We start from the raw sequence: 18,379 nt of genomic DNA, 5'->3' as shown, positions 1-18,379 counted from the left end.
CAGGTATGGAGGCTATCTCAACGGTTTTGAGTGCCTCACTGAAGCCAGTTTTTCACAGGGCACATTTACACGCACACCCACTGCCATTTACGCCTGGTCGAGATTAATCTTTTTACTCATAAATACATTTCTGCATCATTTTATCAGTCATTTATTTTTTTTACAAAACAGAGTCCCAATTCATTTTCTAAACCCACCTTTTTCCTTTCTGGATTATGTCTAGCTAGATCCTACCCTGGCATCACTGAACACCAATCCATTGCAAGACACATTCAATCAGAATCAGAAATTTATCATTACTAGTCATTTTAATAAAATGTGTGTAACGTGCAGAAGGAACTCCCATGAACACAGAAACAGCCTACAGAAATTCAGCTCAGTTTATTGTCATTATGCATACAATACAACAAGCAGTGCTTGTTTATATTCCCAATGGTACAGAAACAAAGAGAAAATTTAAAAAGCTCCTGAATCATGCGGTGGTCAAAGTTCTTTGTCTCACTTCTGTAGTGTCAGGACCCTGCTAATCTCAACACAAGCACATCAGCTGCATTGTAATTAGCAAATTTGTTCAAACTTTAATTGACAGCAATAATATGCAGGTTGACAATAACTGAATTAAATGTATTCACAATAATAACATGATACTTAATTAGCAAGGGTGACTGAGTTAATACAAGACACACAAGATAACTGTATTTTAGGCTAGACTGATGCTAGAAAACAAAACAAAAAAATCAAAGCAGCAAAGTACCAAAGAAAAATAATATGAGAGTATTATTTAGAATAAGACTAAAAGTAAGAATAAATGAAAGTCAAAGAAACAAAATAGAATTCTACTTTGTGATTCAAAGGCCAAATCACTTTTACTTTAGAGAATTAACAACACCAGTGACTGGCTTTAGTTAAGATACCAAACACGGAATCTTTAAGCTTAAACCCTGAAACAAAAAATGCTTTTGAAATTAATCTGTGAATAAAATCAAGATGATTGTAAGTACCGATAAAATCTACAAAATCCTAAAGAGATTCAAACGGAGAGCGCAAGTTGAAAACCATGAGCCCTTAAAAATAATGGTGTGAATTATTTCACCCCTTTTATTCTTCAAACTCCACCCATCATGTAATTCCCGTGCAATAAATTCATATTAAACCAACCCATGAAGGACTGAGAGTCTGAGGCTTTGGCACCATTATAATAAGGTAATTATCATAATACAATCCCTTCAGAATGTATTCAGAACATTTCACTTTTTAAAAATTGTGTAATGTTGCAGCCATCAAACAACACTCAAAACAGGATTTTATGAGTTTCTTAACCTTTCTTATGAATAAAAAAGCTGAACTTATCAGATTGACACAAGTATTCAGACCCTTTGTTATGACACATATGATTTATCTCAGGCGCATCCATCCCATTGTATTGATCATCATTGAAATGTTTCTGAACTTTTTTTGAGTCCGTCTTTGGTGAATTCAATTCATTGAACTTGATTAAGAAAGGCACACACATGTCTATATGAAGTCCCACAGTTTCAATATGTATCAGAGCAAAAACAAAACCATGAGGTTGAAGGAGTTGTCTGTAGAGCTTAAAGACAGGATTGTACTGTCTGGGGAAGGCTACAAAATAATTCTGTAGCACTGAAAGTTCCTAAGATTACAATGTCATCCATAATCATTGAATGAAAAATGTTTGGAACAACCATGACTCTTTCTAAAGCTGGCTGCCTGACTTAATTCAGTAATCAGGGGAGAAGGGCCTTGGTGACTGTGGTGACCAAGAACCCAATGCTCACTCCGGTTGATCTGCAGAGAACCAGTACAGAGATGGGAAAAAACTTCCAGAAGAACAACCATTATTGTAATCCATTAATCTGGGCGTTACAGCAAATTGGCTAGGTGACACATGAAAGACCACTTGGAGTTTGCAAAAGACATCTAAAGAACTTTCAGACTATGAGAAACAAGCAACAAGGTCTGATGAAGCCAATATTGAACTCTTTAGCCTCAAATCTAAGTCATCATGTTATCATGCGTTTGGGTTACTTATCTGCAGCTAGAACTAGGAGACCAAGGGGGAGGCTGAATGAATGGAGAAAAATACAAAAACTCCAATAATGAAAACCTATTCTAAGTGCTCTGGACCTGAGACTAGGCTGAAAGTTCACCTTTCAACAGGACAATAATCTTAAGCACAAAACATTGAAAACACGGGAGTGGCTTAGGATCAACTCTTTGAATGTTCTTGAATGGTCCAGCAAGAGCCCAGACTTGAACCCAATAAAACATCTCTGCAGAGTCCTGGAAATAGCTTTCTATTGATGGTCTCCACCAAACCTGTCAGAGCTCGAGAGTATAATCCCCAAATCAATGAGTACAAATCTTGTTGCATCATACCCTCAGGACTCCAGGCTGTAATCCTTGGCATGGGACCTCAACAATGAATTGAATAAAGGGTGGACTGTTTGTATCAACATGATAGTTAATTTTTTTTTTTTTTTTAATAAATATGAAAAAAATCCTAAAATCCTGTTTTTGGTTTGTCATTCTGGGGTATTGAGTGCTGCTTCATGAGGGCAAATGAATTTAAATGATTATAACATTAAACTACAATATAACAAAATGTGTAAAAAGTGAAGTGGTCTGAATACTTTCTAAAACAGTATGCAGAACCATGGACCAGAACATTACATTCAGCTCATTCCCCACTTCTGTTTTTACTGTGGATTGGTTTAAAATCGGTTGTCAGCATATCAGCCCAAGACAGATAAGCTGCTTAGCAATCTTCTTATCACAGATCAGCAGAAAGGTTATAAAACAATACAGTAAAGAACTGAAGGGCCTGTCTTTTAGTAAAAAACAACAAAGAAGAATCCAATTAAGTTAAGACGAGAGATTTGTGAGTATTGACCGTACTGTCAAAATGATTGATTTGCCGTATCTTTATTTTATATAGCATCTTTCTACATGCTGGATCTTGCAGTTATGATCTTGATTAGGCAGTTTGATAACTGAATGGCTAGAGTCTTTCATCCTGGAAACGTAGTTCAATGTTAATCAATAATAATCCAAGAACACATTAGACTAAACTCACAAAACATGTAACTGTCAGATATTTATTGGAACATAAGCATTTTCCTCTCATGTAATACATACTTTATCCACTTACATTATGTGTCATTTTTTTCTGAGGCCTCATCTCTAAGGATTTAGCTTAATGGCCAGGATATTGTCATTTTTTATCTCAGAAGCACTCTGTGTAAATTCAATCCATCAGGTATCCTTTACAGGACTAGAGGAGGTGGAATCTGGATTGGTCTCCTCTCTGGGGTCACAGTAGCCTCCTTAGCTTTATGTTTATCGCAGGCAAAATGAGCCAAAAATGTTCATTTTTCTTCAACAAGAAAACATTTTGTTATTACATGTAACAGAAACATTTAAATATCAAACCTTTTACATATTTACAGTAGAAAAGATACTGTATGTCTGCTGTCCACTGCTGTATCAATGCAGATTTAGTAGAAGTCCATTGTTTGATACATTTTGAGCCAGTTACCTATACACAGCCTGATGTTGCAAGGGACATTAGATGTGTGTTTCCTTGTTCGCTTTTCTTTTCTTTTTTTCTGTTGCTTGCACATGAGAGGGTAGAATGTCAGTGCCTGATCTCCATAATCGATGCGGCTACTACGATGGAAAGCTTAGTGACTTCCACATTTCCCTGACACAAACATTGACAATTGTTGCAATGTGAACAGTGCTTAGGGGCCCAACATCTTGCTTTTTCTTGCACTTGATCAGAAATATTTTGCTTTATTGTCAGACAACTACTGTTGCACCATCGTGAACCATCATGCAACTGAATTCAACAGGAATATCATGGTAGCTCAGTCATGGAGTCACAGACCTTGCTTCAGCTTCACTTTCTACCTAAACATCTGATGACCAATTCCCATCATCATCACCATCACTCAAGCAATGGTTCAGTTTTAGTTTGTTCTTTCTTTCTGATTTTACAGCTTTTCATTTGCTGTTGTGTTTTTTTTTTATTTGAAGCTCCACTCATCACATGAATATTGATGAGTTTATCTTATACGAGTAGTTACCATAAAAGTCACAGAAGGCATAGAAATATTCCTTTTCTTTGCAGCATGATGTTGTTTCATACACTAGATGGCAAAAGAACACTGTCCTGACAATTATTTAGGCTTAAAAATGTAAAGCGGATCATTGCATATCACCTTGAGCCTGACTCGGGTTTAACATTAATTTCATGGAATTCAGAGCTGAGTCACCCTCAGCATTACTGCAAAGGAGGTTAAATTATTTAATGAATAAATAAATTTGTTTGTACATTATAGGAGTCAATATAGACAGACAGACATACAGACATACAGACAGACAGATAGATAGATAGATAGATAGATAGATAGATAGATAGATAGATAGATAGATAGATAGATAGATAGATAGATAGATAGATAGATAGATAGATAGATAGGAAATGTTTGGGACAAAGACACATTTTTTCCTTGATTTCACCCTCTATTTTAAATTGCAAATCAAGCTGTTCAGATGTGATTAAAGTACACATTGCAGACTTTCACTTAAGGGTTTTTCACATACACCATGTAGAAATGATGACACTTTTTATACATGGTCCCCCATTTCAGGGCACACTAATGTTTGGGCCATAACAATGTCTATTAAAGCAGTCATATTTAATACTTGGTCACCCATTCCTTACATGCAGTGACTGCTTGAAGTCTGCGATTCACAGACATCACCAAGTGCTGAGGACCTTCTCTGGTGATTCTTTGCCAAGTCTCTAATGTAGCCATCTTCAGCTCTTGCTTGCTTGAGGGGCTTGTCTTCTTAAGTTTTCTTGTCACCATGTTCAGTTGGATTTAAATCAGTTGACTGGCTTGACCATTCCTGAATTTTACACTTTTAGCTTCTTTTTCACACTCCTTTGTTGCCTTAGCAGTATTTCTAGGAACTTGTTGTAGGATGAAGTGCTATCCAATGAATTAGGAGGCTTATACTGAAACTTGAGCAGATAAGATGTTTCTATACACCTCAGAACTCATTTTGTGACTGCCATCAGCAGTTACACCATCAATGAAGGTAAATCTGCCAATACCTGTGGCAGCCATACATGCCCAAGCCATAACAACCACACCACCTTGTGTGACAGAGGAGACAGCATGATTTGGATCTTGGGCAGTTCCTTTTTGTTTCCACACTTTGCTCTTGCTATCACTCTGATACGGGTTCATCTTTGTCTCGTTTGTCCAGAAGACCTATTCTAGAATTCTGCTGGCTCTTTTAAGTCCTTTTTTGCAAACCATAATCTGGCCATCATGCTTTTGTGGTTTGCATCTTGTAGTGTGGCACCTTTGTGTTCCTGTTCATGAAGTCTTCTGCTGATAGTTGTCTTTGACACACACGCACATCTGCCCCCTGAAGATTGTTTTTGATCTGCTGAACAGGTGTTCGGGACTTTTTCTTTATCAAAATGAGGATTCCTCTGTCATCAGCAGTGGAGGTCTTCCTTGGCATACCAGTTCCTTTGTGACTACTGAGTTCATCAGTGCATTCTTTCTTCTTAATAATACTCCAGACAGTTGATATAGATAACCCAAAGGTTTTACTGATGTCTGTAATGGTTTTATTCTTGCTTTTCAGCCTCTTAATGGCTTCTTTGACTTTCATTAACACAGCTCCTCTCCTCCTGTTGAACAATGGCAACTACAAATTCCAAAGGGTAGAAGCAGGTCGAGGTATCTTATGAATTAATGAAACACACCTGAGGAATCACAAACACCTGTGACACCAATTGTCCCAAACGTTGTGGTGCCCTGAAATGGGGAAACCATGTACAAAAAGTGTTGTCATTTCTACATTTAAATGAAAATGTGCAATGTGCACTTTAATCACTTTATTCTGAATTGTCTGATTTGTAATTTTAAACCATGGAGCAGAGGGGTAAATCAAGCAAAAATGTGACTTTGTCTGAAATATTATTTAGGGCACAACAGACAGACAGACAGACAGACAGACAAACAGATAGATAGATAGATAGATAGATAGATAGATAGATAGATTCTCTATCTATCTATCTATCTATCTATCTATCTATCTATCTATCTATCTATGTGAAAATCTGTGTGTGTCCTATGAATAGTTAACAGGAGGCCAGTAAGACTACATGACCCTCTCCTTTTATAATTTAATCATTACAGATTGTATATGCATATACATAAATGTATTTATAGCACTAAATATATTCTACTTTTCTGAGGCTGCAATAAAAATTTTGCTTTGTAAAATCTTTCATAAGCAACTGCGTAAAATATAATTTGGAACAAATCCCTAGATGGATATGCTCCTGCTTATCTGCTTTCATTTCTGTTTTGACAAGCTGAATGCAGTGTAAACAACTGTTAAAGTGCACTTTCAAAACACTTAAAAAGAGAAAAAAAAACCTGCATTTTTAATATATTTACTGCTGCCAATGCATATGTTCTTACTTTACATTTTTCCTATGATGTCAAAGCCATAAAGCTTTCAATCTATCTTTAGAAATGAAACTTTTCTTTTTTAAATTTGAAACAAGAGCTTAAGGCAAGTTATTTTGTATAAAATGCTGAAATACTTCTGTATTCCCTCTGACTAAGCTGACTGATCTGCTTCCATGCTTCATCATGCTTGTTTTATTTATTGCACAAGTTGCTAATCATTTTGCCTTTCAAACTGTCCTTGATGTCTTACATAGGACTGAGCAAGTATAGAAAATGAATGAATTGATGGATAGATGGATGGGCGCAGTATAAGAGTCACGTGAGCTAAATTAAAAAGGCTGACAGCGTGAAAAATAGGAAATAGAAGAAGAAGAGACTTTATAGGAAGGCCACACCCGAGATTTGATTTTCTCCATCCTATAGCAGGCTGTGCTTGGGTCCTAACGTCATAGTAGGGATTGGTGTTTATTTACAGTAAATGAAATAAGAGCCCAAACAGGTTATGATTTGCCTTTCATATTGACAGAACTTTTTTTACTTCTAGATAGCACACCTTTACAAACAGTCAACACAGAACCATTTCCTTGTGCCTTGTCCAAGCTCCTCAGGGTTGGGGACCCTTTCTTTTCTTTAGAGACCAACTCACCTGAAGTGGAGTTCCTCCCCATTCTTTCGCCAGCAGTAAAGTCCCGACTGGCTGCCCTGGACCTCCTCCTGTTCTCACTATGGCTCACCAGAGTCCTGTCTCATGAAGATTTTATGAGGCAAGAGTTTTTTGTGGTTCACTTCCATGGCCTTCATGAGCCTTGGCCTGTTTCTTGAAGTTTCTAGTCCAGCTATGTAAAAAAACAAAACACATTTTGAGGTATCCTTAGTGGCAGAGCAAACAGGGATCCACAAATGTGAAACAACATTATTATAAAGCCTAATATATTACAGAATCTAGTTTTGAAGTTTAAAAAGGACATGTTAACGGCACCAAAATATAGTCACACAAGACTATTCCCCCATTTGCTGCCATGCTTGAAAATGGATAAGCACACATCAGATAGGTTGGAGCGCACTAAAAAGTGAGAAAATGCTCTGTTTAGTTCAACTTAGGTTCTGCTCAAACACCTGTTTGTTTCAAGCCAAATGACGGTTACATCTGGTCAAAACTGCAATGACAAAGCGCACAGAGAAGAGCAAAATAACAAGCAGGAGGGAGAAGGCCTGTCAGATGAAGAAAGCGACCATTTAGTTATTACAGAAAGCAGAGTGACGGACTCAGATAAAAACTATGATAACGTAATGGTGCTGACAAGTTGAATCAGCCTGGGGCTGAGTCGCCACCAGTATGAGCTTTCATTTCATCATATAAATGAGTAAGTTCAGTGCCAGCTGCAGGGGAGCCTTTAAAGCCTGCCAAAGTTTCACAAGAATTGTGACTTGTGGAACAACAGCAAATGGTCCTAAGATTTGCGAGCCTACCTAAAAGAGCAGTGCAAGAGCAAGAATTGATTGAGATTTGGCACCAGTGAGCGCCACAGCAGTCCAGCACTACAATAACTAGAGTGAGATGGATGTGTAGCAAGTTATGAAAGCAGCAGTGTCAGTGGCCCATCACAATTTACTACTCCTGACAATGCTAACTTTGCACCCTCATTCAGGCTTAGCACTTAAGAAAGTAACTCCACCGATATGGACAGGTTCTAAATTCAGGTGCTCACCTCTGATGTCATAACAGTCCTTATCGATCATGTGCTAAATCCTTGGAACTTGTGTGCATTGGGCAGTCATTAAGATGTGCGGAGTAGTAGGATCGAGGGTTTTTACAGGGTAGTGGTTTCGTGAGGGGGCCCACTAGCAAGCTTGCCTCTCAGTTCAAAAGCCTTTCTTTAAATATCCCAAGTACTTAGATGTTCCCCCACACTGTGCACCCATCTGAGACCTAACTAGCTGGCAGAGCAACCTGTGACAAATAATACAAAAGATTTTGGAATTCATAAAATTTAAAGAGGGCTGGCATAGTATGTAGCACTGCTGCCATTACAGAATCAAGACAAGAGTTTGCACATTCTCCCTCTGTCTGCAAGAGCTTTTCTCCACATTCTCAGATTTCTTCTCACATCCCAAACATGTGCCTGTTAAATTAATTGGTAACACTTAATTCATCTCAAATGAGTATGAGCATACATTTTGCTGACATGAGCTGGCAACATATCTTGAGTTGATTCCTGCTTTTTGCCCAGAAATGCTGGGACAGGCTTCAGCACCACAGAGATTATCTGCAGTATATAAAGAACCTGAAGATCACTGATGCTTTACCACTTCACAAAAAACCCAGACAGTACATATATTACATTTACATCACTCATATTTCAGACTATTCAAACTTTCTCAGTGGCCGCAAACAATTGACAGAAGCAGTAAAGAATGCGCAGGAGAAGACATTAGATGTGGCAGAATAGATGGATGTGTGGAGGTATAAAAAAGACAGAATAAAAACTGAGAAAATCAGAGGTTCAACAAAAGTGACAGAGATATCTAAGAAAGTACAGGAAGGTAGGCTGAAATGGCATGGATATATGATGAGAAGAGACAATAAATATGTGGGCAAAAGGGTGATGGGAATGGAAGTACAGGGGAAGAGAAGGTGAGGGAGACCAAAGTGGAGATGGAGGGATAAAGTAAAAGAAGATTTGAAGGAAGGGAGCTTCACAGGGGAGGAGATGCAGGACTGAGCTGTTTGGAGAAGGTTGATCAAGCATGTCGACCCAACATAGAAGTGTGGACAGAGGAAGAGGAAGAAGAAGATACCTGACTACCTTGTACTTGCATTAGATTGCTATTGATTCTGATGTGTAACTATGTAGTGTTTATGTACTTTTTTAAACATGCTTTCAGTGAGACTTTAGGTAGTATAGCGTATAGATTTTTACTTATAACTAGCTGTTCCCCGCAGCTCCACCCGTGTAGTAGTGGAACAGGACAAACTTTAAAAATCAATAAACTAAAAGGTCTCGCTAGCTAAGCAGAGGCAAGTTACGTTTCAAAACACAGAGGTAGACGGACTCCCCAATCCTGACGTCACGCTTCCCCCTCCCCTCGGCCCGCATCCTCTGTCTCGAATTAGTGCAAATGTATCGCTCCTGCAATCGAACTATGATTCTTAGCGCGATGAGAGAAGTCACAAAATCAACCAGAATGTTCAAGCAAATTCTAGAAAGAAACCCCAATCTAAATCCGTTAGGTAATTAGAGATGATTTTAATGACTTTGTGACTCCAGTTAAACACTTGGTTCTGTCCCAAAACTGATACTACACTGAACTGCACTGTGATTGTGGATATCTTAAGTACAGTAGAAAGCTTTACCTCTCTGTCCAGGACACTGCTAGTACAAAAAGTAGAAGTGTAGTGATTGTTGGTGACATTCTTAAAAAATGCATTAATTTCAAAGTCTAACAAAACTTACAATATGTAATGGTTATTACTAATAACAAGTTGTAGGGGGGCTTCATTGCTTGTGTGCTCATTCACTTTCCTGCTGCCAGAGCAAACAAACACATTTTGCTGAATTTAAAAGGGAATGGTCCAGTGAACTATGAAATAGATCCTCTGTGCAGTATGTTACTATTTTACTCTAAGCAGAACAGGGTCATTTGTGTGTTAATTTTCCCTTTCCTATTTGAGAATGCCATTGATGTTTGTTGCCTTCTATTCATCCATTTAGTCACCTACATTCTGGGCCACTTTAGTGCAGTACAAGGACATGAGATGCCAGGGCCTTAGCCTGATCACATTTGTTATTAGGCAGGAGTCACATATGAGTGGTAAACCAGTCCATGGAAAAGTGAGCCCCAAGTATGACACTATAGAAGTTTAGAATCACCATTTAAACTAAGCGACACATTACTGGGATTGGGGGGAGAATTTGAATATGTAGAGAACATCTCACATACAGTAAGCACAAATATACAGAAAGTGATCAAGCCAGGAATTAAATCAAGATCCTTTGAGCTGTAAGGCAGCAGTTATAAACACTGGACTACCATGGCATCCCTTACACAAACGATATTTGATCAAATATTTTAGACAGACAGACAGACACAGTCATACAGACAGATAGATAGATAGATAGATAGATAGATAGATAGATAGATAGATAGATAGATAGATAGATAGATAGATAGATAGATAGCTGGTGCTCCCTTACCTGGCCAGGATGTACTTACAGATGAATTCCTATTCACTTTCCATGTCTGGAGATTGACAAAATGTATGAATAGGGGGGACTGCCTTCCAGAGTCATGTGTACCCCAGTTAACTGAGCGGCGACATCCCAGTTGCGTAGCTTTCACTTGTACGTCTACATAGACATATGGGAGTTATAGAGCTAGAGGGCGGTTCTAGTAGTAGTAGAAGTCCCAGTAGTGTTTCTTGACACACTTCTGCTGAATAATTGTTGGCTGAAAGTCCTCATTGTTAGTGTGTCAAAGAGAGGATGTGCAGCATTGTTCATAATGGCACTCAATTTGGTTTTCATTCTCTCCTTTTCCACATCCTCCAGGAGGTCCAGAGTGTGTGTTATTACCAAGTTTCCATTTTTATTTAGCTTATTGATTCTGTGGGCCTCTTTTGAAGTTACCAGCCTAGCACACCAAAGTTCTGGACTTGAATTCTAGACACTGTTTCAGATTTTCCTTCCACATCCCAAAAGTGTGTATTAAGGCCATGTCACGTCTGACGACTTTTCATTTGTAGCCTTCATTTACGTAACCTTCGAGAGATGGAGGCAATCATCATCACAGTCCAGCGAAGGCAAACTGCATAATGTGACATGCCCAACAATTCACTCCAAATTGTCCATGACTTGCTCCAATAAAATCAAACAGATTTGATATTGTCTTTAGTTGGAAGGGCAGACCTGTATGTAAAGAAGTGCTGATAACCAATCAATGTTCTTTAAAATGTACAATGTATATAAGGAACGCTGGTGGTTTAGACCTCACAAATGGAAGGGAAGCTCTCATGCCTGGTGTCCTGTATTTTACAAAGCACAGCAGAATGGAAAAAAGGAAAAAAAAAAAAAAAAAAGGGTAGCGGTTTTGGGTGAACTCGCTGTACCTTTTAAACTTTTGTGCAGTACTGTCTCCATCAGGCAGCACACTATTGACTGTCACAAAAATGGGCATGTGACATTTCCAGAAATTTCAGTCGTGTAAATTGACATCAGCTGGCCATATGATCAGCAAGTGCCATGGTCAAGTCTGACATACCCAGTGACTAGAAGTTGCATAGTGTGATATCAACTTTAGTTTAATTCATATCTCTAAAATGACCTTGCATTAGAGAGTGCAGGTATGTGAACATGTTTGTCTAGAAACAGGTTGGTACCCATCTGAAGACGGTAGTGGTATGAGCGGAGGACACAGACATGGCAAATAGGGTTTGAGGCTTTGTAAAATTCCCAAAGAAGTAGGCCATAGTCTTCATCAGCCTGTCCAGATATGGTCTTACCCTGGGCAGCCAACCCCTCACGAATATCCCACAACTATTACCTGCAGACTTTTCCCCATAGCATGCCTAAAATGGAGAACTGGCTTTTAGGTTCAAAATACAATGAAAGTCCCAAAATATACCAAAAATGTCTTACAAGGGAAAGAGAGAAGCCATAAAAATCCACACAATGTCATTTTAAAACTTGAGGATTTTTTAACAAAAATCAGGAAACAGCAAAAATGCACAAAGGAAAATCTAAGATCAAGAACATCTAATCAACCATAAACAACCAGAAAAGCACTATTAACAAATGACTCTTACAACACGGCTGGGCCATCTCTCTCTACCCTAAATATGAAAGCAGAAGTAGAGCCAAGCAACAGTAATGTCAGGGTGGCCCCACCTCCTGTGGTTGCACCAACAAAACTCAAGATATGGCTGAACATTTAAAAATGTTATACACAAATAATGAATGATAAACAAGACTAATAAAAAATAACACCAAAACATAATAAATTATAATTCAAAATTAAACAGAATAACAAACAAACAGAAAATATGCATAAGGATATAAACCTGTCATGCCCCAGTGAAGTGTTTCTCCTCGTACTGGGGATCAAATTCATGTTTCATGTCTCTTTTGATTATGTATGATACTTTGTTGTATGTTCTTTATGTGCATTATTCTTTATTTTTGGTTTTGTCTCTGTATATAAGTTGCCTTTGTCATTTTTGATGTGTTTGGTGGGTGATCCCCCAAGAGATGAGGCCATATGCCAGTCATTGTCAGGAGCTGCCCTTTATTCTATACATTTGGAGGGTCTCCCACAGTTCCTGGTGGTTCATTGCGAATGTACTCTGGGTTGGTAGGATAATTGTGTGTAATGTTGACCTTCATGTTCTGTGTTTGACAACATTTTTGAATTCTATTTTGGGACTGTTTTTCGACTTGGATTGCGTTTGTTACAGACAATTCCAGTTTGTCTTTATGCTCCATGGAGCTGCGTTGTGTTTGTGAAAGAATTAATCTTTTATTTTTTAAAGATTTGGTGCTTACCCTTATTACTAGGCTGGGGTTTTACTATGAAAGTCCCCTCCGGTGGCCATTATTGAAAGTGCTTTTGGAACTCCCAGTTCTCAACAAAACCCTGGTTGAAATATAATAGAAGGGGTCGACTCTTGTTTCTGAGACCCTGTAGTGCACAAAGTAGGTACAGATAATGGAAGATGAATAAATCACAAAGGAGGTGTTACAGTAATATTAGTGTTGGGGACTGGGTTTAGACCTCAGCCTCCTTGTTTTCCATATTGAGTTTTCATGTTTTCCTTCTGAGTTAATGAGTTTTGTTTCTCAGGTGCTCTTTTTTGTCAATATTGATGATTGGTGACAAATCTCCTAACTCACACACCAGCCTCGGAGTGTGTACCTTACCTCCGCTTAGCTAGCGAACGAGAGAACTACTTAACAGATTTAGAGCGAGTTTTTTTCTATATTTTGCTTGAACATTCTGGTTGATTTTGTGACTTCTGTCATTGCGCTAAGAATTATAATTTGCTTGCAGGAGCTATATATTTCGACAATCCGAGACAGAGGCTGCGGGCTGAGGGGAGGAGGAAGCGTGAGGTCAGGAGTGGGGAGCCGGGCAGGGCCCTCCTCACTGTCCTGTTTCACTACTACGTGGGTGGATCTATGGGGGACAGCTAGTAATATATGTTATGGCAAACCTAATGGCAGTGATGCCTCACCACTCCAAGTACATGGGTTCAAATCCTGACCCTGTCTCTACTTGTGAGGACTTTATGCATGTCCTCATCTGTCCCTGTGATTATCACCAAACTTTCTGGTTTCCTCACACATTTCTAAGATACCCATATATTTTCAGCCTTGTTTAATTTCATTCAGGGTCATCTGTTCTGGCGTATATTATAGCAGGATCACAAAGGCACAAATTAAGAATGGATGAAGAATTCCTCAAAAAAATGGCCATTAAATTGATTGGAAGTTCTAAATTGCCTTATTATGCCCTGTCTAGAATTGGCTCCTGCAGTACACTCCTTAAGACTGGTGGTTTAGAGGATTACTAAATAAATATTTGCTTGAGTTTCTTGATCTCTTCTTCTGTTTGTTTTTCCTATAGGGTTCTCTGGATGCATTGAATATTTCAGCTTGAACAGGACGCTTTTACCTTTTAGTGGCTGGAGTAATATGGTGACAGTGACAGCAAGTCGAATTCCAGTGAGAACTGGCTGTTTCCCATCCACTTGCGACGGCTCTTCCTGTTTGCAGGATGCCATCCAGCCATCATGCCTTTCTCAGCCATGTCTGAATGGCGGAACGTGCATTGCTGCGGCAGACACAGAATGGTATTGCCTGTGCTTGGGGAACTTTACTGGGCCATTGTGTGAAACTTGCATGTTTGCTTTGGAGAGCAATGACGCCTGTCAGAAAAGAGACATAAGCATTCCTTTGTGGGTCATAGGCGCCATACTTCCTGCCGCAATTGTTCTGTTTCTCTTCCTCTTCTTCATCCTACTTAAGTTTCGAGCAATGTTTAAAAAACAACAGTGTAAAGGCTCAGACGCAACAATGGGAGAGAGAAATGGAACAGAGAACAAAGCTTTTAATGATGAGAATGAATGCGTGGCTGTACAGGATATCATCGATGCTGCTGATAAACAGCCAGATGTCATCAAGGCTAAAAAAGCCTGTAAGACTAGAGCGGTGACCTGTGTACATCACCTTGAGCACGAGCAGCCATGCAAGCATAATGAGAGGGAATTACGATACGATGACGCTGACAGCACTGGCTGCATTGCTCTGTCTAAGGCTCAGATGACTCATCAGCCCGGTCTCGCACAATCTGTACCTAACCCTCAGGGAGCGAGGAGGCTTGCCATTTTCTGTAAGCATGCAGAAGCTCTGCTCAGTCCCCAGAGTACTGTAGGCTCAGGCAGCACAGAGAATGGAAACCCAGCTTTTACTGTGAGAAACAGTAAGGGACATGATCCCAGGTGTCTTCTTCAGTTACCTTATGGAAAAATAATCAGTGGCAAGCTGAGAGACACCCAGCGTCAAGTTGTATGGCACAGCCCGTGCCACACTGTTTATCAATGTCATCCTCACTTCCCAGACTGGCCATCTGAAATCATGGATGACCTCAGAAAATTGAATTCACCCATGGCCTCCAGGAGAGGGCTAGAAAGCAGCATGCTGCATGTGGAATCTGATAGCATGACATCCATTCCTGTGGCTCCATTAGATGATAGCTCCTCTGACAGCGAATCCCACAGCTCGTTTACTTGCTCTGAATATGAATGTGAAAAAGATCTCATCTTCAGGAGCACCTTTGAACAGCCTGGCCTACACATAAGGACTGCCCGCAGTTGCTGCTCCCAACTGGCCAATGAGGCCTGTGGTGATCTGAGCTCTGATGTTCACAGTCAGCCAGCCTCTGGTGACCACGGGTGGCACGCCATACTGAGTGCAGATCTGCATTTCAGTAGCTATGCTGAGGTTTTTGAAGATCTGGCAGAGCTTCCTATTGAAGTTGAAGGTGTAAGTGAGCGGAGCTTTGACACAAAAAGTGACCCGGAGGAAATATTTTGACTTTTTATATGCAGAAAATCTGCGGTGGGCTGGCGCCCTGCCTGGGGTTTGTTTCCTGCCTTGCACCCCTGTGTTGGCTGGGATTGGCTCCAGCAGACCCCCGTTACCCTGTTGTCGGGATATAGCGGGTTGGATAATGGATGGATGGATATGCAGAAAATATAATGCTTGGTGTCCTGTAGAATGATATGCCAATAAACCTTGCCATCTTGTGTAAGTCAGATGTTCTGTAGTCAGCACTACAACTCGATTTATTTTCACTGCTATCACTGAAGGTTTAAAGTCTTTTAAATAAATTCTTGAAAATGTATCCTGAAAGTTATTGTAAAGTTTGTTTTCATTACAATGTAAATGAATAATGTAGTAGTGTACATTATCCAGTGATATTAGAATACATTTTAAACATTTTGTAAGCCAACAAGGGGTGTTAGCACAGTCAGGTCAGGATCAGTGCTGGGAAATGTACTGTGGAAAAGTCATTCTGAAACAATTAAGACAAGATAATCACAAAAACAAAAATTATTACATAAATAGCAATTTTGCATTTGCATTAAAGAAACAGTGTAATTCACAGTCAGGCTGTCCTGGATACCCTCAATTAAAGTCCACAAATGATGAATACAGAATTTAGCTGAGGAACTCCTGGTGCTCCAGCTGTTATCTTCTTCAGAAGCTGTCAGGGTGTGCAGATGTTGGGAATGTGGAAGGGACAACATTTGCAAGTCCCAGGGTTGACCAAGTCAGCAGCTGTGGTGCCCCACTGTGTCCAGGGTCTGGGGGCCATAGAGTCCCAAAGGCCAGGATATATTAACACTTTTTGTAATATCGCTTTAGTCAAATAAACTGTTGGTTTTTAAATTCAGAGCTGCAGTCCCAAAAGGGCTGCATGTTTTTGCTCCAATCAATAAGTCATAACACCTTTAACTGATCTTATTTAATTAGATTGTCTTTTTTCTTTTCTGTTATTTTGCATTCAGAAAAGCACAGCAGTGTAATTTTTGCATTTATAAGACATTTAAAAATATTTGTGCTTTTGGGATAGCTTTGAAAGTGTAGCTCTCTTTTGTTGTTTTTCTATGTATTTGTTTTTTTCTATGCTGTTTGCTCCATTCATTGTTTCCTAATAATGATAATTAGCAACAAGCAGAGCAGACACCTGGCCAAATGACACAGAGTGGTGAAAGGCTGCATCTACTTCAGTGTCAGATCTTCTAACATGATCATTATTAAATAATAACCCTATTAGGAGGTTGTTTCAGTCCGGCCCATTGATCAGTGAAATTTACCAAAGCGTTCTTCACAGTGAATATGCTGTGTTCACCAGTGACACTGTTCACTGAATATTTTCCTGCAAATCTGACGTGTGACTGGTTTAGGCAAACATTTTTTCCCAGTGCCCCATGATGCTTTGTGAGGCCAGTGTTCCATCACAGGGCTGTATTATAACCCACTCAAAACTACTTCTGTTTTTCCTGTCCAATTGACTTCATTTTGTTGAGTTCAACAAAGCTTCTGAACGTTTCTTTGATTTTCCCAAAACTGTGATGAGGCATATCAGCATGCTTGGCCATCACTATTAGTAAATAACAGATTAGATAACCAGAACACACAGAAAAGCAGAATGAATCCCACAATCATGATGAAAATATGAAATACACAATTTAAAAAATGCTAAACTATCCAAGTGTAGCATACATAACTGCTTTGTACATTCTAATAAAAATGTACTAAACCGTTTTGTAATTTCTGCATTGACCTCAAAACACAGAACAAATGAAATAACAGCTTGCTTATTCAGGCTCAAAGTCCAATTAAAAGCAGAAGTTGGATTGAACAAAAACATGGGGGCTGAGACTGAGAATCACACCAACCAGTGCTGAACCAGGAGCTTGAAACCAGGACCTCCAAAGAACTTTCTCAGTCTTTCTCCTGTCACAGCCCAAGAAATGCTTTCTCGAAGAGCTGACATAGCTCAATAATGAAAACAAAAAGAAAGAATAGAAGAATAAAGGGAAAAGCAAGCAATGTAGCGTAAAAAAATAAATATTAAAAAGAAGATGGCCCTGAGACAAATCATTTGCTTCATTTTCTGATCATTGTTATTCTAGTCCAGTCCACTCATCAACACGTTCACATTCTGGCAGCTGTCCTATTAACACCTGGCAGCTGGGATTCAACATGCTGCCCACCCAATTGTGCAATAATATCCTTGTAGAAGGGGAGCATCAGATAATCGGTAAAATTAGAGGGTCACATGTTTCTTCTTGCCTGTCAAATGAGTTCTAACTAGAAGGTAGTGTAGTTATTTCACATAAAGGAAGACAGAAGTTTTGAGGTAAGGTAGTCACACTAATCAAGGCTCCAGAGACATGCTGAATATTGATGAGCATCTGCAAATAAGAATAGACAATACTGAGTCTATGAACTCCACAATTAACAAAAAATAAAATACATATGGTACATGAACTGCGGTGGGCTGGCGCCCTGCCCGGGGTTTGTTTCCCGCCTTGCGTTCTGTGTTGGCTGGGATTGGCTCCAGCAGACCCCTGTGACCTTGGAGTTTGGATATAGCGGGTTGGATAATGGATGGATGGATGGATAGTACTTGAAAGAATAATAATTCATATTCAGGTTACATGAGTGAAAAACGTATTGAAAATGCAGACTACAGTGACACTCTGAACATTAATTGAAGTTTATGTCTGCCTATATCATTTAGAATATAAAAGATGTTTGCAAACACACACGGTGCATGTATATATA

General features: G+C 39.3%; 1 protein-coding gene across 2 annotated transcripts in view; it reads left to right on the top strand.

Annotated features, from left to right (window-relative positions):
* Positions 1 to 15,676, top strand: part of LOC120523965 (protocadherin Fat 4) — a 176,062-nt gene extending 160,386 nt beyond the window's left edge. For both annotated transcript variants that reach the window (XM_039745722.1, XM_039745721.1), the window contains exon 16: positions 14,148 to 15,676. In XM_039745722.1, the coding sequence (XP_039601656.1) occupies positions 14,148 to 15,616 (1,469 nt within the window). In that variant the 3' untranslated portion in view covers positions 15,617 to 15,676. The remainder of the gene's footprint in view (positions 1 to 14,147) is intronic.
* Positions 15,677 to 18,379: the final 2,703 nt, after the last annotated feature.

The sequence above is a fragment of the Polypterus senegalus genome, chromosome 2, assembly GCF_016835505.1.
Source record: "Polypterus senegalus isolate Bchr_013 chromosome 2, ASM1683550v1, whole genome shotgun sequence".
Lineage (NCBI taxonomy): Eukaryota > Metazoa > Chordata > Cladistia > Polypteriformes > Polypteridae > Polypterus > Polypterus senegalus.
The sequence above is the reverse complement of the archived record's forward strand: the minus strand, read 5'-3'. Positions and strand labels throughout refer to the sequence as shown.